This window comes from Amphibalanus amphitrite, unplaced genomic scaffold (assembly GCF_019059575.1).
Source record: "Amphibalanus amphitrite isolate SeventyFive unplaced genomic scaffold, NRLGWU_Aamphi_draft 000127F_arrow, whole genome shotgun sequence".
In the NCBI taxonomy this organism is placed as follows: domain Eukaryota; kingdom Metazoa; phylum Arthropoda; class Thecostraca; order Balanomorpha; family Balanidae; genus Amphibalanus; species Amphibalanus amphitrite.
In genome coordinates this window covers 489,475-512,052 of record NW_024881622.1, presented here as the reverse complement: position 1 = coordinate 512,052, position 22,578 = coordinate 489,475, and the positions used below count along the sequence as shown (strand labels likewise).

Below are 22,578 nucleotides of genomic sequence, written 5' to 3'. Positions count from 1 at the left end.
AACGGCTGGCTGGAGCCGTACGACGAGACGGTGGACGGGCCGCCGCGTGGGCTGATCCCTCTCATGGCTGTTGAACAGCAGAACAAGACTAAAGTACGACCAGTCTTAGACTGCCGCGAGCTCAACAGCCATGTGGAGGCACACACGGCCGACGCTGACGTATGTGCCGACACGCTGAGGAAATGGCGGCGGCACGGGGCCAACGTCGCCGTCGTCGACCTGAAGAGGGCGTACTTGCAGCTCAGGACCGATCGTCGGCTGTGGCCGTTTCAGACAGTCGTGATTGATGGCCAAAGGTACGCTCTTACCCGTGTCGGATTCGGGCTCAACGTCGCGCCTCTCATCATGAAGGCGGTGGTGCGGACGGTGCTGCAACAGGACCCAGTGATGCAGGGCGCCGTCATACCGTACGTCGACGATCTGTGCGTCAATGAGGACGTGGTGAGCGCGGAGCGCGTGATCGCCCACTTCGCGAGCTATGGGCTCCAGTGTAAGCCGCCGGAGCGGGCTGCGGACGGAGCGCGGCTGCTGGGACTGCGTGTGGAGCCAGTCGGGGGTGGGCTGGCCTGGAGGCGTGACAACCCAGTCGGCTCACCGCCCGCGGCAATGACGCGGCGCTCCGTGTTTTCATGGTGTGGTCGTATCGTGGCGCACCTGCCGGTCTGCGGTTGGCTGAGACCAGCGACAGCGTGGCTGAAGCGTCGTGTCAACTCTCTCACACGCGGGTGGGATGACGTCACACACGACGCGGCCCTGCGGGAACAGCTGAAGCACGTGGCTGAGCGACTGGCGAGCGAGGACCCGGCCCGTGGGCAGTGGTGCGTGACTGGGCACCGCGCCGTACTGTGGACGGACGCTAGCTCGATAGCCGCCGGCGTCGTGCTGGAGAGCGAGGGAGGTGACGTCATCGAGGACGCGTGCTGGCTCCGCCGGGACGAGGCCACCCACATCAACATGGCGGAGCTCGACGCCGCCGTGCGGGGCATCAACCTGGCCCTGGCGTGGGACATGAAGACCATCGAGCTGAAGACGGACTCCGCCACTGTTCACCGGTGGGTCAGCGACGCTCTGAGCGGGCGCGCGAGACTGCGAACCAAGGCACATGGAGAGATGCTTATCCGCCGGCGGGTCGACGTCATCAGGCAGCTGGTCGCAGAGCTGGGCATTTCTCTCACCGTGTCTCTAGTCCGCTCGTCTCAGAACCGTTCGGACACGCTGACCCGAGTGCCGTCCCTGTGGTTGCGTCAGGACTCGCAGCCAGCGGACCAGCGGCCGAGCGATGGACAGCCAGTGGCAGCAGCGGCAGTGGTTGGATCGGAAGTGGGAGACGGCGGCGGCGCCGTTACCGTGGACTTCCGACAGGCCGTCACTGACGTACATGTCAGGGCGGGTCACCCGGGTGTCCGACGAACGCTGTATTTCGCGCGTCGGGATGTGTCATCGTCGATTTCCCGGAAAGTGGTCAGGGAAGTGGTGACGGCCTGTGACGTCTGCCGCGCGGTTGACCCGGCGCCGGTGACCTGGAGGCACGGGTCGCTGGCTGTGGAGGGGACGTGGGACCGGCTGGCCATCGATGTCACGCACTACGGTGGTCAGTCCTACTTGTCGGTGATAGACTGTGGCCCGTCACGGTTTTGTGTGTGGAGGCTGCTGCGGCGGTCGGACGCGGCGACAGTCACGAGTGAACTCGAACAAGTGTTCGCGGAGCGAGGCGCACCGGCTGAGCTTCTGGCGGACAACGACACCGCTTTCCGCAGTCGTCAGTTCGCCGCTTTCGCTGCCCGCTGGGGAGTGCTGCTGCGTTTCCGCGCAGTGCATCGCCCCAGCGGGAACTCCATCGTGGAGCGGAACCACCGCAGTGTCAAAGTGATCGCGGCGCGGAAGAAGTGTGGCATCGGAGAGGCCGTGCACCTGTACAATATCACGCCCCGTGACGGCGGGACGGCGGCTGAGGCGCCCGCCAACGGCATCTACCGCTACCCTGTGAGGGACGCCGTGAGACAAAGAGCTACCGCCGGAGCGTCCGAGGAGGCCGTGATAGGACGGCCGCCAGCCCGGCGGGAGGGTGACTTCCAGGTGGGGGACGCCGTGTGGGTGAGGCGGCCGGGCACCCGCTGCACCGAGCGGTCGGTTCGAGGAACGGTGTCTGGCGTGGTGTCGCCGCAGGTGGTTGAAGTGGGCGGCGTGCCTTGGCACATCAGAGACCTCCGCCACTGCGGTGACACCGGGGGACTAGCAGCAGGCCCTCGGACCCTCGACCGGGGCAGCGGGGGCCCACAGGAAGCGGAGGAGGACCGTGCCGGGTCCCCGGTCGTCATGACATTCGGTTATGAGGGCGATGGCGCGCCGGGGCGCCCGGTGGAGGAGGCTGATGATGCGGGTGGTGAGTGCGGCCGGTCTGAGAGCGACAGCGGCGAAAGGGTGGTGCGCCGAGGTCAGCGTAATCGGCGGCCGCCTGACTTCTTCGGCCACGTGGTGCCGATTGATGCGTTAAACAGCAGCAGCGGAAGTGATGATCTTGAGGATCAGGGTGAGGTGTAGTCTGTGTCTTAGTCATTGCGTGGTTCGAGCGATGATGGTGCGCGTCGTATTGCGAGCCAGGGTCTTATGGCGCCGGTGAGTCGGCGGAGGGAGAAATTGATCAGCCTTTGTCTAGGGTTCAGAATGACGTGATATGACGTGATATGACGTGTACAGAGGTATGATCTAGGCTAATGTGGTGAAGCCGGGCAGTGCGCTCCGGGACACGAGCGGGTACGGGTGTGAATAGAGGCATCTGAGTGTACTGGACTTTTGGCATTACTACATCAGCCAACTACATACAAAATGAGACGTAGCATATGTGCCTTGCGCCTCTATAGAGGCACAACTCAAGCTCAATAATCTTAATCGGCATTAAGTATGCAATCCAAACATTCAATGACTATCAACAATGATTTTCAAGCTTCCATGACATCCTTACATTGCGACGCGAAGGGCGATTAAAAATATCTCCAAAGTGTCGGAATCCCATTTACATTCTCTCACAGCGCCGGGAGTCATTTGTCTGCACATAGCATCGCTGAACCACGAGAGACCCACCGCCTGCAGCGCGCTAGGCCCAGGACCGAAGCAATGCACGCCACTCGACAGACAGTTTAGTCCTGTAGTCTGATGAGCTGTAAGCAAACAGCCCCACGGGGACCACCCATCCATAGTCTGGCACGTGACTGAGTCTCCCCGCACCCCTTCCCACTTTTCAGCCGCTCACCGTCCTTCCATGACTCCCACGCTGCGGCCCACCCTTCAGCAGCCTGTCAGCGTTCTCAGACCCACCCCGAGAGCCGTGAAAAACGCACCATACATCGTGACCCGCTGTCGACCCGCCCGTGCGCCGCCGCCTCTTGACCTCCGGTCGTCTGCATCCAAGCGGGGACTATGTGGGAGGGCGCTCTGCCGGCCTACGCAAATCATTGGCAGTCTAACCCCTGGCGCTGCAATGAAGAAGGGATATGGAAGTCTGCGGGGGATCCAACGCCCGCCCCGTGAGGTAGTCGATAGTGCCCCTGCGGCGCTATCAGTTGGTTTGTCCAGCCCGTCTCCGAGCCCCGCAGAGACCCACCACCGCTAGGCCTGTCTTCACTCTGTCTGTTGCTGACCAGTCAGCATATTAATGAGCGTGTATATTCAGACGTTCATCGCAACTTCATTACTAGTGGCCGTGAGACCTCCCGCGATGACGCCGGGAGGAGCACCATTCGCGGGCGCGGCGCCACGGGCATGTCGGCACGTGGGTCGGTCCAGGCGCCGGCCGACAGGTCCCTGGCTCGGCTCAGAGCTGTCAGTACCGGTTCCGCATGAACGACAGTGTTTGCAGACCAGCCAGTGTGAGGTGTGGTGTGGCAGCGGTGGCGCACGTGTAGCCACGGCGGCGAACCCGGCGCTCCTGTGCCCGCTCAAATGCCGTGAATTCCGACAGGCAGGCGCCGGGCTCAGATGGGCAGCGCCGGGGTTCGCGGCCAGCCCCGAGATGTATGCAAATGTGGCTGAGCCTGCTGGTGTGATGTCCTGCATGAAAAGCCAACCGCAGCTCAGTGCCGAGATGACATCACTTATCTGTGACAGGCCAGTCAAAACAATGTAACGTGAGCCCCCGCACCTGCTATACAGCGAAACCACTGCGGACAAGGGGTCGGCATTTTGGCAGAGGATCACAGCGTGGACCCTGACCCACATTCGAGTTCATGGATAACCGTCCGAATTTAACGATCAATTTAACCTGCACCGTTTGGCAACTGTTTATACTTCAAGATCATTTTCAAAATACATTTTATAAACTTCCAGGTAAGAGAGTCCGAGTGTAGCTAAAGGAGTCTATTTATGCCTAACCGTTACATATTTTAAGGCTTTCGAATATAGGGAAAAAAATGTTAATGCACATACTGGTTGGTAAGAGATATAAAGAGTTAATCATAGAACAAGTATGAAGGAACAGACGTAAGCAACTAAAAAAAGGTATTCTAAATATCTGTTACCCGAGTAAAAGATGTTCATTGTCATTGACTCCGAACTAAAAAAAAATAATAATAATAATAAAGCAGCCATTTTTGTTATCACCCTTAGACGATATTTTCGCACAGGTTTGACAAAAATACGTTATTCACGTTAAAAAAATGATTAAAAACCCATACAAAACCCTATTCAAAACACTCAACCGACTCATTTTTAAGGTCGGTGAGATTACAAATTCACCGGCCTGATTCACCGACGTCCAAACACCTCGCCCTATGTCCATGACCCATCAACGGCTGCAGTGTTTCGCTCATGTGGGCCGTCCCGAGCAATATTACTTTGTCCGGCCGACCGTCGGCCGTCGGCGCCGCCCCGCTGTCGGCGGTCCGTGTCAGGTCAGACAGGTCACACGGTCAGGTGTGGTCCCAAGGGCGGCGCCGCCCTTACACCGCGGCCAAACATTTACTAACAGAGCGGCGGCGGTCGGGGCGCACGACGCGGTCACAGCGACCCGTGTCGTAAACACAGACAGGCGGCAGTGGGATCTGGCCACACCTGGGCAACCCACCTGTCTGCCGGCACACCTAGCAACACTGCAGAATCAGAGAGCTGCCTGACCTCTGCTCGCCCGACCCAGCAGACCGGCCTGGGTGGCGACAGTAAAGAGTAAACGGAGGCTGGTTCTCTCAAAGGTCAAATGCTCAACTACAACCACATGACGGCACGAGTGGTTTTATCAGACAACTCACAATTACTCCCGGGCATAATTCATCGCCCAAACTTCTCCTCACCAGTCACCACTCTCACTACCCTGCACCCAGTCTGAGTACGTCTCAGTCGCCGTCCCGTCCGCGTCCCGTCGCGGCAGATCGGGGTGCCGATGACATCAGCCACTTCAAAAGAGCCGACCGCCACGCGACACGACCTGAGAGCCGTGCTGTCAGCGCAGCCAATCTCCGGTGACGAGAGGCGCGACCACGACGCGACTACGGCGCTGCTACGGCACGGCTACGGCGGGCACGGCGCCGTCGTGGTACGGTGCAGCCCGTCCTTCGGCGGCGCCTGTGCACGGTCTCCGATATCAAAGGGGTGCGTGGCGCTCTGCAGCGGGGCAGGGAGAGGCTGTCTCCAACAACAGCGAGGGGAGGGATTCTGCGTTGCTGGGAGGGGAGCGGGAAGGAAGAGTCGAGTGAGGAGTGAGAGAGAGAGAGAGAGAGAGAGAGAGAGAGAGAGAGAGAGAGAGAGGGGGGGAGGGAGACTATTACCATTTCAGACAATGAACAGATATTGATAGACTGAGGGAGGAGCACGCCAAATAACATGGAGGATATGGTAGTTCACTGGGCGTTTGAAATACGAGATATGTCACTGGGCGTGTGTGCCTTTGAATTGGGCTACGCCCGGCGTGTCTGGATTGCAGCTAGGGATGTAAGTATTTAGTAGACTAAGGACGTGACATGCAATATGGAAACTCTGGGTGTTGCTACTAAGATTAAGTGTGCAGCAATTTTTAATTTTGGTGCCAAAATAGGTGCGCGATTTCACCGTGTGATGTAGAGACGAGGCCAAGCAGAGAGTCACGGGGCCATGACTTACATCTATGTGACGCTTCAAACCAATACAAATAATGATTATTTGACAAAATTAAATATTACCCATAAACAAGCAATATTATTGAAATGTATGTCTCAGCAATGCCTCTCTCACATTTTACTGATTTGCCAGATAATCACCTGCAACACCTCAGGGCTCAGTTTTACTTTTTGGGTATCTATAAAAAAACAGGTAGCTTGAAATGCCGTTTCATGGCACCCTGGTGGCTGAAGGCTATACACATGGGCATTTATAATTTGATAACAGTGCGCTCAGTCAGTATGTTGGAGACCACGTCAAGATGAAGAAATTTTACCGATAAACTTAGCTACGCGCACAGTTCCGGGTTCAGGCCTCCATCGATTTCAACCGGCTACCTCAACCATCAACGCTTCGATCGTTCAAGCTTTCAACGCGACAATAATTAATCGGTGCTATATTACAGCTCGCACCATCATATATTAGCCAATCCCATGTCACCGAGGCGTGACATGGGATGGGGTATGACCCCCTGACTGTCGGCGCCCTGGGGCGGGGCGTGGCTCCTGGCTGGGCGAGGGTGTGTCCGGGGCGCTGAGCGCCGCCGTCGGCTGTGTTTTCTCTGGCCGACGGCCCCGCCGGGACGAGATTAATCGGCGCGGCGCGGCCGGGTGGCAAATGGCCGGTCTGGGTCTGCCGGGCCCGGCGTCACCCCGTCTCGTCACTCTGTCTGATACACTAATGACGGCCGGGGGCGGGGCTGGCCGGCAGCGCTGGCCCGACACGCGCCGACGACACCGGTTACATCGGCTCACAGCGCGGTACACGGTCTGAGGTGACGAATGCTCACACACCCAGCCTGTATGTTAATCATTCACCCACTCGCCATTAGCAGATGCATTACAACGCTCGGACACGCCTGAGCACCCTCCCAACAGTCCATTACGTTCACGCTGATAGCATGCACGCTCCCACGCGGCTAATCCAAACGGCAGTGTGAACGAGCACTGCCCTACAGTGACTCATAGCGCATCCGCCCAGGCAGTAAGACATCCCTCACCGCACGGAAGCCCTGCTGTGCAGTCATTAGTTTGCACATGTACGGATGCTCATGCCCTACCTACGCACACATGACACGGATGGTGATAAATCGCATCCCGGCCATCAATAAATAAGCGATCGGATCGGTGACGTTATTGCATATTAAATACGCTACGTCAGTTTGACGTCAGGGATGGACGTAAGTAGCAGGTTGTGAGTGATTCCAGGTCCGTGTGTGCAGTTGACTGACAGGATATAGATGAGGTAAATAGTTGCCACTCCCTACATGCTCTCAACACTAACTAATTCAAATATATCAATGAGGTCAACAAACTAATTAGTGATTGAATGGTAAAATTGAAGTGTCTTCTAAATATTTTATGCATTTATCTCTGGTATAAGCACCAGCTCATCAAATTTAATTTTTAACTGTCTCGATGCTACTTACGACCGCATCGCCTTTACAAATTACGTAAAATGATTACAGGACATGAAAGGACTCAATGCCCTCTTGCAATCACTCCACTAATGGCTCGAGGACGTGAAGTTATAAGGGATGTCCTTCCAAACCTCCACTACCGCTCCCCGTCCGATTTTTCCATCGGCGCCCGACAGTCGGTCAGAAGTGCCGTGTTCGCAGGACGGGGAGGGGACAGCTGTCCAGACCGGCTGTCCAGACCCGCCTACCGTCTGACAGCGCACGCAGGCCGGTCTACTGCAGCGGAGAGTCGCAGTGGGCTCAGCCGTACCCTCAGCTGTCTGCTGGGCTGTTCGCGATAAGGGTTTTTGTGGCCTGGATTTTTTGTTGTTTGAAGTTGACGCGAGACCAGGTGTTCAGTAACAAGGCTGTTTTCATTGTCCAACGAGCTATTAAACCTTTTACATATGCATCAGAATGAGGAAAACGTGACTGCCTCTTTTCACTTGCACACTGCACAGCCCATTTGAAGGTGAACATGCATTTGCAGGAATCGACACTGTTTGACCAAGTGTCAACAATAGTAGACCACCATTCATTGACGGATAATAATAGGCGAGCCGTATAACAGCCTCTTCAAACCGTTTATTTGGCTGTCAAATGGCGATATAATTAGTAAGAATATAGCAGAGAAGGTTCGTCAGCTTTCCACAAACTCATCTTGATCTATGTCTTTTGAGCCATCTCGGACTCTCGTGTCGTCACTGTTACGCGCCGCACGCGTAACTGCCCTCGAGCCGTGCGGCACAGCATAACTACAGGCGCCGACTCCCAGTGCCATCTAGTGACGAAAAGGGAAATGAACTGACACCCCGCGGCCGCCGTGCTGTGTGCTGTGTGGTCGTCAACTGTCGAAAGGAGGTCGGGCTGTGTGGTCGCCAATGGCCGAAAGGTCGCCGTGCTGTGTGGTCGCCAGCTACAAGTACAGTCGCCGTGGCGTGTGACCGTGACTGGTCCGAGCCCCGCCCGGGGCTACTGGAGACTGGAGAGGCACCGGAAGCCGAGTTCATCAATAGTGCTGGCCTCGCCGGCGGCCGTCTCCCGGTGAGGGCAGTGGCCGCACCGCTACAGGACGCCGGACCCACCCGAGCCCAGACGGGCGGCCAAGCCCCTTCCGTTGCAGCCCCCTCCCTCTCCCCCTCCGAACAAGACCAGGTAGTAGACAGGCATTATCTGGTACATACCTGTCCACCAGGCCGCCGGCGGAAACCAGTCCTAGGTCGTCGGAAACGGCCGTAGCTCCCATCTCGTTCGCATCTAGCTGTGTTCGCTAATATGCCTATCGAACGATCTCGGAACTTCCTTGGAACATAAAAACTAGCTCAGTCACTACCTGCATATTTATGCAAGCATGTGTAGAGGCGACCCTCCTTAAAAATTCAACTACCGGTGACTGCCGTAACGCTAGATAGTTGACGATAGACGCACTCCGTGGGTTCCGAGGCACGTAGCCCTCTGCGCTGGCTCGGCCGTCTGGTGGGCTGCCAGTTGGGCGGGCCGGGTTGCTGGGCGGGGCGCGATGACGCCGGTCTGACTGGACCGTCGGCGCCCCGCCCTCAGCTGTGGACGTGCTGTCTGACCGCCGACAGTGCTTAATGTGCCAGTCATTACCGTCGAGTGCGGCCTTGGCCGGTTCCGGCGCATCAGTCTACCAATGATTCACCACTGCCCAGCAACCGCGCCCTCCGGAACAACCCAAACAGTCTCCCTCGCCGGGATTAATCGACGCGAAACACGGGTGGTTCGAGTGGCGACAATCTAGCACGGAACATTGATACCATCAAATGGTTACGTGTTGTGTATGTGAGCCTTCAGAGCTCATTGAAATTCCAGGAATGTTTTATCCAGAAAAGGAAAGTGCTGTACATGTAGTGGGATGCTAAAAGGCCTTTATCTACCACTAACCCTCGATTAGGTCCAAGGTAACTGGTCTGACATGACGCGTTATCGGTGAAAATAACCATTTGGTATGTCTGTCATTGATATGAGCGACGCGGGTTCAATCGTGGGGGCAATCTTATAGTAGAACAAGAACGCTTACAAAAACTACTACCCAAGAGGTTTTACAGCATCCACTCTTTGGCTGTCTGAGTGTACTACTGGGTCAAGGAAAACTGTTTCATCCCATTACGGAAGCAGCAGCCAATACACCTATCCCATGGTCAGCCGCTTGAAAAGCGGAAGGAATTAACCCTCGCCCGCACATGGGGGGGGGGGGGGGTGGTTGCCACCCCCCCCCAGGCAGTCTTTCTGCTCTGCACTCAACATTTTTAGAGCTAGAAGGCTGATTTTTCGTATAGCTGCTCCTCTATCCTTTCTTGATGTCCACTGAAAATTTCAAGTTTCTGTGATTTTTGGTTTCGGAGATATGACCTTGTTTTTCAGGTCATGTCATGACCCAAATGGCCAATTCTCAACATCTTGCGTTTGCCATGGGCCTTGTGAGCTTTTGACACCCTGATTTCGGCCTTTTTTGCCAGTCTTACCTCCCACCTATCATGGAACATGTTGTTCGACGATGTACAGGGGTCAAGGTCAGGGTCAAGGTCAACCTAGGTCATCTAAGATAATTGCGTTTTAGGCAAGCTAAATTTACTTTTTGTGAATTTTTTTGACTGCATTTTTGGTAAAAGCTTCTCAGATCATGATTTCATGTGATATGGACCCAAAAACAATCGGTGCACACATCAGTATACACACAGACACACACAGACATACAAACGCATATAATTGACCTTGACCTAACTTGACCTGAAATGACCTCAGCAGCAAAATTCTGGTCGGATAGTGTGACAAAGAGGTTCTAGCTGGCTTGGCACCAGAAAACAGCATCGTCATCGGTATTTGATAAGCAGCGCACTTGATATCCAACGGTGACCCAAAACAGCAACATTTTTTAGTTTGACCTGACCTGGAAGGTCAATGACTGACCTGAGAAGGTAAAACTGGGTATCATTGGATTCGTCTCTTCCCAAAGAATCTTTTTGGTCTTTACTGCTAAGCTCTATCTCCAACAGGAACGAAATGGCGCGGGGGGGTGGCAACCACCCCCCCCCCATGTGCGTTCTAGGATGGGAAAATGGCATGTGCGGGCGAGGGTTAACTTGAAGCGACTTAGAGGAAATAAACGTTAAGAGAATTAATCACCACACCGCAAGCTAAGGCTGTTCCTTGCAGCATCGATGTCTTAAATGACGGTTGACAAGTTACAAAAGAATGGCTTGTGATGACTCTTCGATTGACCCGATAAGTGTTGTTGATGAATGAATTGTTACTTGTTAACTTTGTTTTATTTTTCCATTTCACATGAAGAACGCTGCAAATAAAATTTCATTATTTTCCTTCAATCAACTGCCAAGAATTAGAACGCATGACAGGAACACCAAAGATTTGACCACTGACGAAAATAAAACGATCAGTATATACCGAAATAGCGTGAGGTCGTATCATTATTATTCCGAAGTACCCGTACTGATGGTTACATATAGCGTATAAAAGCATACAATCGTGACAATATCAGCTCCAAGATAAGAAATATTTCATGTAAACTTGCAAGTTTATCTTTGTTGAAAATGCAACAAGAAATGCACTTTCAAAAATTGTTGGAATATCTTCTTCACATGCAACACCTTGATATCATCAAAAAGTTTTTTAAACGTGAAAAGTATGGGATGCACGAATAATAAGAAACGGCCAGCCAACCGGTTATTGCCAGCCGGTCATTCCGCTATGGGGGAGGGGGGGGGGGGGGACGCGAGCGCCGAGCGGTACTCACCATTCCCTTGCAGAGGCTGAGGGCCACGTGGGAGCCGGGATCGTCCCGCACCACGCCCACGTAGAAGCAGCGCCTGGTGTCAGCGCCCAAGCCGTGGATCTCGCTGAAGTTGCGGTGCTCGGCCTGTACGCGCAGCTGCGGCACCACCATCTCGCCATGGTCGGGCCACAGGCGCAGCTGCAGCTCGCGGCCGAACGCGCGCAGCCGGTAGTGCAGGTTCCGTGTGGAGCCCGGCGGCGGACCGGTGTCGACCGTGTTGGAGTCGAGGTCGGAGACGGAGGAGAGAGGCAGCTTCTGAGGCCAGACCAGCTCGCTCTCCGTCCAGTCACCTGAAACAGACAGCGACCATTGAAGGACGATCAGTGTTTGGGTGAGTTATACGTCAAAGTTGATGTTAAAGAGATATTTATCGAGACTTCAAGATTTATCATCGCTTTTATTTTATTATGTGATGCTACATATATTTTAGCAAAATTCAAGGCTATTGGAATAGGCACTGAAAAAATTTTGATAGTATTTACGTTGCTTTACTTGCTTATTCATTCAAGCATTCCTGCCCTTATTCACCCATTCAGTCTCTTAGTCTTTCCCCATCCCACGTAGTGTAAAATAGAGGACGGGAGCATTTCCGGTGTCGCAGACGACTTCCCAGCTCTGCTGACCTTTACCGTCATACACTATATGAGACCCATCTACACCGCAGCAGACGTGAACCCGTGCACACACGGCCACAAACTCAGCCAGTGCGGGTCACGAAGTCACGTTCCAGGCGCGCTATAGGTCACGAAACTACCGCAGGGCGACAGGGTCACGTGTGCCCGTGAGGCACGGGTCTACTCTGATCGTGAGCTGGGGTGTTGTGAGGCGGAAATACTCTATTGGCTAAAACTTGCATTACGTGTTTGGCTGGTCATTTTCAAGCACTTATAACAGTGACTACGACTCAGTGGAAAGCAAAATAATTCAATCACGTAGTGGTGAATCGGTATGAAAGAAATGTCAGCAGAAACCATCATGTGCAGCGTCTGGACACGATCGTGGCTTCTTAGAACTTAGCGAGGATCATCTGTTGTTATTCAATGCACTTTATGACGGATACTTTACGGTTTAGTGTGCAAGCAAGATTCAGCAATTTCCTGTGCCAGGCATACTCAGACCGGAACGAAAATAAATAAAATGTAACCTTGAAGCTAGTGTATGGGTCCTAAAATATACCAGAGGATAGTTAAGGTGTGTGCTTTCAGAAACTTAAATGTTAGCCTCAGTTCCGATTGAGAATGGGTAGAAACTGCATGCAGCAGTACCAAAATTTCCACACGGCTGTTCCCCGCCGGTGACACACAGGTTACTGGGTGCACTCGGGACAGAGACGGCAGGATTTTGATAAAGGAGACACCAAAATGAAATTATATTATCGTGTGCTAGAAATATACTGATAGACGAGCTTTATGGCTCAGCTGAGCGCTAAAATATGCAGACCCCACACTGTCCCATGATACATTGGGCAACCTATAGACGTTATTGACTTGTGTCAAACGTTTTTGTTCCTCATGGCAGACAGATAAATGCTTAGGCATCATACCAATGGAGTTCTTTCGGTATTTTTGGTATTTTAGTATTTAGTACTTATATTATGTAGGTAAAGTGTTAGTCAGTGATCACAAAACTGAACCATTAAATTGATAAAAAAACATAACATATTACTTAACATTATTGCCATTTACCTGCCTAACTTTCCATTGCCCTTTATAGACCATTCAGAATCCAGTATCTATCCGTTTTCACATATAGTCCCCACATGCATATTGCCTGTACTAAAGCATTACAAAAAAAAACTCCCACGGTTCAAAAGTCATACATTTCGTTTACGCTTTATTCCGATGCAGGTCATTGATTTCGATACCCTCCTGAGTCCAATCAGCCACATCACGACGGTCCTTTCCTCCTCCGATGACGTCAGCACCAACAGCATCCTGGGTGACGTCAGTGTCTGGCCCTGACACCCCGTCACGGTCCCCAAATATCAGCAGCGTGCAGCCATCAGCTGAACGGGAGCGGCCTGGACGGGGGTGCTGCCGCGGGGGGGGGGGGCGCAACGGACCCTGCCCGGCATCCCCGGCATCAACAGAGCAGAGGGTCAAGGTCAGCGACCGTCTACCGCCTCCCTCCCCCTCCTCCCCCGCAAGGGTCCGGTGGAGACGGAGGGAGAAGGGGCGTGCGATGAGCCTGGATTGGACGCGACGGCCAAGGTAAAGGAATGAAAGCCCGCGTCGCAACAAAAGCTGGGCGTGTTGGTAAATACTGACGGGTAAATTTAAACTTCTGCTTACTGCGGGAAGACATATGCACCCTGATTCACGCATGAATCAGACGGGCTGAGCTAAATCAGGAAGTGCGATGAGTGATTGTAAATTAATGTTTGTTCAATGCGAACAAAAACATTTCTATGACAACCCTTTTATCAATCGCGGTATATTGAACCGAGCCATTACTCAGTGTGACTCCTAACAATACCGAGGTACCGAGAAGGTCATGTGATGTTTGGGTAAACAGCAGAAAATCATTGCGGAAGATACTAAGAAATGTATTAGAAATGTCAAACAGAAAAATGATTTGTCAGCCCAAACGAAACGAGCATTGCAGCCACCTAATGCATTTGGCATTGCTTTTATGTAGAAATATAACAGCTCGCCCGTACTAATGAAGTCAGAATAAAGAACAATCTGAGTTACTTATAAATGTTCAGATAGCCACTATCGCAGTAAAATTTAAATGCAAATGAAAGGTGGATCTCGCCAAAAAAAGCTTACAGTAGCTGATGTAGCCGATTCATTTATTTTCTGCTGTCGACTCAAATTCCGTAGCAATTAGCCGATGTGCAATCAGTTTAGTTTGCTGCTCAGCGCCTCGTATGTAACATGAAGTCATTCGAGCTTTCAGCTTTACACCTGCAAAATAACGGTGTCACTCTTAGGTGGGTGTCAGCGCAAAATGTGCCCTCTGCAAGCCGCTAGAGCGATTTGTTATCGTTACATGGCATTTTTAACGTCACAGCATCTATGAATGAATGGATATCAATAGTGGTTATTATTGATATCAGACAGGAACAAATCGGACACGGAGAGCGGGCCTGCAACCAGCAAAGATTGAACATGCAAGCGCTGGATTAAATGGATCATTATGCCAATTGATCGATATATTCCATTACATCTCATTATAGAGCGTCAAACACCAGTGGAAGCGTCAATAAATCTCAAATCACAGCTCTCACTGCCTTGCAGCTATAGGTAACTACTGACATCCATCCAGAGCTGAATTGATAAGTCTCCCACTCATCTCTGCCATACAGAACAGGCATGCCCACAACTCGCCGAAATCGACTCGACGCGTCGCCTCCCAAAAGCGTCTGTATATCTCGCGAGCCTCGCGCGCTGCGCCGCCCAGTGAGTGATAGGGGTCGCGTTCGCCGTCCCGTATGCCGATGGCACGTTTATTGCAGATTGCCCGATTGCTCTCTGTCCGTCGAAACGCCAAGAAACAACACGCGACCCCTTATGGCGCTGTCGTCCCCGCGGAGACGAGCACTTTATGACTGACGAGCTCATGTGCATAGTGGCCGTCGAGTGGTCCGCGTCAACACTTCTAGCCGAACGATTGACGCCCGTGGTGCAAAAAAGTAGCTGACCAATGCGAACAGTTGGGCGCCTTGGGTGTGCAGGACGAACAAGAGCATCTCTGGGAACACGAAATAAGTAGGTACTTGTCGAGAGATTATGAGAACCGGGACGCAAAATGTCGGGGCATGCGGAACGACAATCACCGGGCCTCATGGTGAGAGACGGCGGGTATGGGTGAGAGGCCGAGGCTATGAGAGGTGGACGGCAGAGCGCGTTGGTCTGACTCGGCGGTCCGTGCCAATTGGTGAGTGTTGGTCCGGTCTGCCACCGCCAACGCGTTGGCGGTGGCGGTGGCAGACCGTTGCAACGGTTGTGTAGATGGGCACTTTTGCCAGCTGACTTGTTGCAAGGCAGCGGTATGACTCAGTCGCGAATCACCATGCATATTCACAAGCTGTCCAGCATGGCAGACCATTCGTTCGCCTCTTATCACCGACAGCCAATCTAGAAGCTACCCACTATCGCTTTCAATTTAGCTAACGGGTAAGGCATATCGTATACAGAGGATGAAATTCATTCGCATGTCAACTTCAGAGAGCATCTGAAAGGAGCAAGTTAGAGTAATTCTTAGTGCGGCCAAAATTATACGCAAACGTTTACCAATACCAATGATTATGATGCAATATAAAAAGGCCTAAACAGCAATATTCTTTCGTAAAGGCGTCATTATTCCCTACGTGAGAAGCTTCCTAAGCCCCAATGAAGCACGATGGGTCAATGATAAATTCATCACGGATAGATTCGCCAAGCGGTGGAGCGGCATGACTTCGTATGACCTGCAGCGATGCGATGCACTGGAGCTCGGTGACTCTGTCGCCAGTTACCATGCATATGTTACAGTTAGTATGCGAAATCCGTTAGTTTGCAACGCAACTAGTTTCGTTGCAAACTACCTGACCGGCCAGGTAGTTTGCAACGAAACTAGTTCCGTTGCAAACTAACTGACCGTCCAGTTACTTTGCAAACTAACTAGTTAGGATGCAAACTACCTAGTTACTTTGCAACGGAACTAGGTGTGTTGCAACGGAACTAGTTGTAATGCGAAATCGACGAGGCAGTGGCTCTATTTGTCGGTTATATTCAACTTTTATGTAAATTTTAGCAACGGTTGTTAAAACAAAGCTGTGTTTTTCTAACGAGTGACACTAGACATAAGACGGGTGGTCACATTTAGGATAGAAACAGTGAATTAACCGGATTCGACTACATAACGTTACGATCACTGGCGGATCCAGAGGGGGGGGGGGGGGCAAAATCGCTCCACCATCCACGCAGCGCCCGAAATCGACAAATAATTACTTATTTTGAAAACGAAACGAAAACTGAACAACTTTTATAATCAAATACTTGTTTTAGATTGCACAGCCGTGTGTAAGGATTGGAATCAAAATCAGAAAGGTTTTTGGAAAACTTTTTTTTTGGGATTATGTCTCCCACAACGTTTAATACCATCTTTCTGGAACCGCCAGTGATCACCATAAATGTGTAGATATAACCCGCGCCCCACTGGGGGGGGGGGGGGAGCTATTCATAGCCCCCCTCCCGTTTTTCTGCAATAACTTCCTGACCTGTGACGATATCGGTGACCTCGAGGTCAATGAAATTTGGTTTCATACGACAGTTTTTCCGGGGCTATTAGATGCCGTTTGAATTTTGACGATTGGCCCAGTTGTTTCGGAGTGGGGAGGGGGGGGGGTCTATGAATAGCCTCCCTCCCCCCCCCCCCAGTAGGGCGTGTTATACAGTATACACAGACCCCAGTGGGGCGCGGAATAAGCGGAAAGTAAAGGTTCTGCTGCCGATTTCGGAATATTCCAGAACCGAGTCGCTGACGAGCTCCTTCCTCCACAACCGATCAGTCTGTGACGCAACCTGCCCTTTGATCATTGGCTGTTACCGAATGACCCGGCACCGCCAGGTCACCTGGCTAGGCAAGTCGCAGTATAGGAGTCGGCCGGTGAGACAGATTCTTGATCGGACGCTTACCCCGGATCACGGGACAATAGAACAATACAGTTCAGTTCTGTTCTGTGCGGCGGCGGTGGTCACTGGTGTTAGTGGGTGTCTAAAAAAATCAAAATCGTAAAATGCCCCCCGGAACTGCCCCTCCTCTGGATCCGCCAGTGATCGTCACATTATGTATCGAAACTGTTTCAATTTTCATCCATAAATGTGACCACCCGTCCTACACGTATGTCTAGTGTCACCCGTTAGAAAAACACAGCTTTGTTTTAACAACCGTTGCTGAAATTTACATAAAAGATGAATATAAACGACAAATAGAGCCACTGCCTCGTCGATTTCGCATTACAACTAGTTCCGTTGCAACACACCTAGTTCCGTTGCAAAGTAACTAGGTAGTTTGCATCCTAACTAGTTGCGTTGCAAACTAACGGATTTCGCATACAAACTGTAACACATACACTGGCACCCCGCCAATTCCCAGCACAAGCCGGCCACAAAAACTCTAAGAGAAGACGTCGCCTGTCAGTGATCCTTTGACGCTGATCCGCCGTGAAGCATGGCTGTCAGATTTGACTGCGCTGAGCGATCCGACACGGACGTACGCCGCCCAAACAAAAACTCTGCACCTACGCTCGCCACACTATGACAGGAGTGTTCGACTCCTCCGATGTGCCAACTATTCATGACAAGAAAACAGTGCAATAGCAGAGGCTAGAGGTGCGTAAATAGAATGTTTTAGCTGCTCTCCCGGAACCGTGACCCAGTTGCGTAGAGGCGGTTGTGATGAGATGAGCAGGTAGTTTCGCACCCTAATGATCTAAATATTTATGGGCGCGGCGTTTTAGGGCACTAGGTGCGGGCGCCAGACGTTTGGTGGAAACGTATACGGAAGCGCGACCACGTGACGTTGGTGTAACTGGCTGGGAACCGATTGTGAACTTTCAAGAAGCCGCCGAGAATAGAACGTTAGGTTACTTGTTCTCAATTTAAAAAAAAATTGACAAGTGCCTTTAAGTTTAAAAACCGATGCCAGATCAGCGCTTAATTAAATCTACGGGTAACAGGCACTGAACACGCAGTTTACTCGTAAGATCAAGACCAACGGAGTATAATAGATATTCACAAGGAAGACGTTTTATGAGATAAAAGGGTCAAAAGTTTAACGTCACCCAACGGGCATGGGGTCAACGTTCGTTTGAGGTCAAGTGCTGTGCCTGTTATGTAAGAAGTTCGTGACGCCTCGAGGAGACGAGTGAAGTGCGGCAAACGTTCGAACATCACGCATACCTATACAAAAATACGATAAGAAGACAGATGTCTGTGGAGTGGTTTTGAAGTAATAGTTATTATAGTAACAGAACCTTGAATTTTGTTTAATTTTTGAAGGTCAGAGCGGCGATCCTCTCCTTCCACATTATATTCTTGACATTTACAATAATTGGTCATTTAAAGCAAATTGTCCTCGTCGCCTAAGGTAAATAAACGCGTAATTGGTAGCCGATCGCTCATTTACCACCGGCCCTCGTACGATCGCGCTCTCCCCCACCGCCAGTTGACCTCCTTTGACCCGCGCCCCGCCCACTGTCGCCGCTGGAGACCGTGAACCCGCGCGGAGACGCTCCTCCACCGGTCCTCAAACTCTCATCAGTCGACCATCAGTCCGGCTTACATCCATTAGAGCACCTACGCACAGCCGCCGGTACAGCTCAGCGGTCTGAGCACTCACCTCAGGTCAGAGCTCCAGACAGCTTCCGTCGGCGATATTATCAAAAGACTCGCACCACTCGCCAGCCCACCCCGCTCAATAGATTCAATAAGCGGCGCATTGTGCCCAACCAGCCACCAGAACTCTAAAAAACAAACTATCTGCACTGACAGCGCCCGAAGAATATCCATTATCCTCGCCGCTAACAGCGGCCTCTCGGCTGGCTTAGCAACACAATAACATATCCCGTCCCGCCTGTTTGTCCGTCTGTCTGTGTGTCTGCGGCCGTTTCCGGCGGCCCCACCCGTCTGTCTGTCTGAATTGCCGGCTAGCCGAGCGCCGTGCCGGCTGCAGCCACCTCCGGCATTGCTGCACATGATTTGAATGCCGATCCGAGGCGGTATGTGCCGGGAGGGGCGGTGGTGAGGGCGGAGAGGTTGAGCGGTGGAGGAGGGCGGTGGTGAGGCCAGAGGGCGGAGGGCGGAAGGCAGTGAGGGCAGAGAGACAGAACGGTGCGGCGGTAAGAGAGGCTACCAAGGGCGGATACTCAGGGCGGAAGGCGGTAAGGGCGGAAAGGCGGTACAATTGTGAGGACGGCTACCGAGGACCTACCCAAGACGGCAAACGGTTATGACGGACAACGGCTGAATTAGGCGGCGTCAAAGGGTGACGTCACTGGGCGGTGACAGTGGGCGGCGTCGTAGGGCGGTGACTGAGGGAGGTGGCACAGGGCGGTGGGCGGAGGCGGCGGCGGAGCGTGGGCCGTCCTGTAGCGGTGCGTGCGGCCCGAAAACGGCAAGGAAATGACTGGCACGACTGCGCTGCCGAATTAGGCGGCCCATCGCCCACCGGGTATCGGTTCACTCACTGGCTCAGTGGACCAGCCCAGCGAGCGATGGGGGGGGGGGGGGGAATTTTAATCGATATTTGGTGCAACACATCACGATGAAAATAATCGTGGAAATGAGTGATGACCAAACAGCTACAAGGCGGGCATAGAGATGGAATTCTGCATACTCTTTACATCATGTTTCTTTCTTTACTTCATGTAAGAGACAAAAGGAACCTTTAATTTGATTTGTCTACATATTCAAACAAATATCAAAAATCAACTAGATGTCTGTGTATTTGCAATGCAGGCATTGTGGTGGAGCGTTACATAACATGCTTTGCTCAGAACCGTGCCGTCTATTCGCACTGCTCCCATGTGGGCCCCCAAGAGCAACAGGTCTGCAGGACAGCTGCAGCGGCCCTCCGCGGACCCCGGCGACATCCGGGCGTTCCTGAGCCGACACCGGAGACACTCTGGAGACCACAGCTGCTTCCACCGGTCCGGCTCGGCCGCTTGACTCACTCGCGGAAGCCGTCTGCGTTTACCGGACGCGTCAACAGGAGCACTGCGGGCCGACGCCATGCCGCAGTGAGGGAGAGTGCAAACAAACCTGGGGTGCCGCCGCCGCGGGCGGCCCGGGGGTCACCAGGTCACGGCGCCGCCGGCCGGCCGGACAGCCGCGTCTGGCACCTGGTGATAGTGGTGTCTGCTGCCCGTGAAAATGGAACGTCTACGTGGAATAACCAGGAGCTCGAGAGCTAAACATCTCGTATAACATCAGCCACTAGTCGAGGTGGTGACGTGTAAAAGTGGAGCTGCAGTTTCTCACGTTTACCGAGTTTATGTATGGAAAAAATGCGCCCTTCTTTGGCCAATTCTGAAAATCATAGTCATCTTTATTCTTTTATGCACCTCGCACAGTGGTGATCCGTGATCCGTCAGGTGACGTATGTTCTCAGTCATGACTTGACGACAACCCATGACACCCTTGGCAACAGCGCTTCGTGATGTTTGGTGGTCCGTGTCGCCTCGACGTAGTGGTCTTCCGTGCTTAACCCGCGCCCCACTGGGGTCTGTGTATAACACGCCCTACTGGGGGGGGGGGGCTATTCATAGCCCCCCCTCCTAACTCCGAAACTACTGGGCCGATCGTCAAAATTCAAACGGCGTCTGATAGCCCCGGAAAAACTGTCGAGCGAAACCTAATTTCATTGACCTCGAGGTCACCGATGACGTCACAGGTCAGGTCAAAGTAAAAATTATTAGCATTTTGGCTTGTGCACATTTTGGGCTCTGGCCGCCGTCTTACAAGTCAGATCAGGCTCATTTTTGGTATCCACACTCGTGAACAGATGCTCTAGATACCTTGAGGGTACCAAACTTGTACTTTGATTTTTAGGTCAGGGTCAGGTCATCACAGGTCACGAAAATATTATACCATGCGTCGGTCACGTGACACATGTTTTATGGTCCATTTAGGCCATAGATTTTGAATTTGATGTCGTCTGTGTCATTCGAGGTCATTTTGAGTCGAATTTAGCTTAGGTCAGGTCACTTTCAGGTCAAAAAAGGTCAAATTTTGAAGGTTAAATTTTTCAACAAAAAAGGTGTCTATTGGATGCAGTTTGAGCTCAGGAACACGATGGTGCCATTTATATTGGTGTACGATGTCAAATACGTACTGAAAAATTGATTTGAAAAATTAATAATTGTGAATTTTTTGCAATAATGCGTATAACTTGGCCATTTTTGAATATATTTAGCTAAAACTTGCTAGAGTTAGTCATAATCATGCGTTGTGTCACATATATTCCGGTTTTTTCGAAAAGTCAAAAACTTTTTGAAAAAAAATACAAAAATATAAATTTTGAATATTATTATATAAAATTTTCGAAATTTTCAAAATTTTGAAAATCCGAGATAGCAGTTTGATAGCGCGGTCAATTCTGAGTCCTTTCATGCAAAGAAATTGGATCTAGCTTAAAAACTGAGCTCTTGGGAGCTATTGCCGTAGTTCAATGTTTTGCGTCGAAATCGGACGAACATGACGTCACTCTGACGTCATTTCCGGCCGACCTATGGTAGCTACGAAGTTCAAATTTTGACACAAGGTGTCAAATTGATGCAGCCGAAGGTACTGAAAGTTTGGCGTCGATCCGCCAAGCGGTTTGGAAGTTATTGCAGAAAAACGGGAGGGGGGGCTATAAATAGCCCCCCCCCCCCAGTGGGGCGCGGGTTAAGATAGAACTTACCATATGTCACCTGTCACTGCCATGCATCACATCTGATGGAATTGTTATTGTCGTGCCACTTGTGGTTGTTGTCCACTCTCGCCGACAGCCAGTATAGTTAGCCTTCTTCCGACCTTAGTGACCCCTGACCAGTGAATATTGGACAATGACAACAATGGCCAACACACCATTGCAAGTGTCACCCGCTATATGGTATGAAACCACTGCAATTCAACTGACTACCATGATCCAGTTCTGTGCCTCTCGACCGGCCTAGAGGAATTGAGCTTAGGAGATCCCTTCATGGTTGAATATTTCTCAGCCACGACAGCTTCAAAGGATGCTCCACAAATTTAGGTCACCGGCTCTCGAATCACACCTCGCTGATATATTTACGAAATAACTCCCGATATAACTTCCGAAACGGCCGTGTGAAAGACACTTCCGCGGCTACTTCCAACGTAAACATGCCTCTGCCGTGTCGGAGCGTCTGCTGTCTGACAGTGGCGCGCGGGCATCTGGTATCACATCACAGCTCGGCACGGGCTCGGCACGGCCGCGACCGCGGCGGTATAGGGGTGAGCGAGGTGGACCGCCGGCCTTGGCACTCCACCGGCGCGGCGGCCGGACCGTGTCACTCCGCGCCGCCGGCGCCGGCAATTAGGCCGCCCCCGCCCCCGCCCCCCGCCCGGGGAGCGGCGGGCGACACCGTGGTCCGGTTGACGACGACGGCGCGGTGCGGCGGTGACGCTGAGCGGGGCGAACGATGGCCATGCATCGCAGGCAAGAGTGGGTCCTGCTGGTGGCTAAC

The 22,578-nt window shown here is 52.3% G+C and overlaps 1 protein-coding gene across 7 annotated transcripts in view; it reads right to left on the bottom strand.

Moving 5' to 3' along the window:
- LOC122381781 (A disintegrin and metalloproteinase with thrombospondin motifs 20-like) overlaps positions 1-22,578 on the bottom strand; it is an 87,948-nt gene that overhangs the window by 46,413 nt on the left and 18,957 nt on the right. For all 7 annotated transcript variants that reach the window (XR_006256578.1, XR_006256580.1, XR_006256579.1 and 4 more), the window contains exon 2: positions 11,358-11,686. Coding sequence is in view for 4 of the 7 variants with exons in the window: in XM_043366406.1 (XP_043222341.1) it covers positions 11,358-11,686 (329 nt within the window). In the remaining 3 variants the exon portion in view is untranslated. The remainder of the gene's footprint in view (positions 1-11,357; positions 11,687-22,578) is intronic.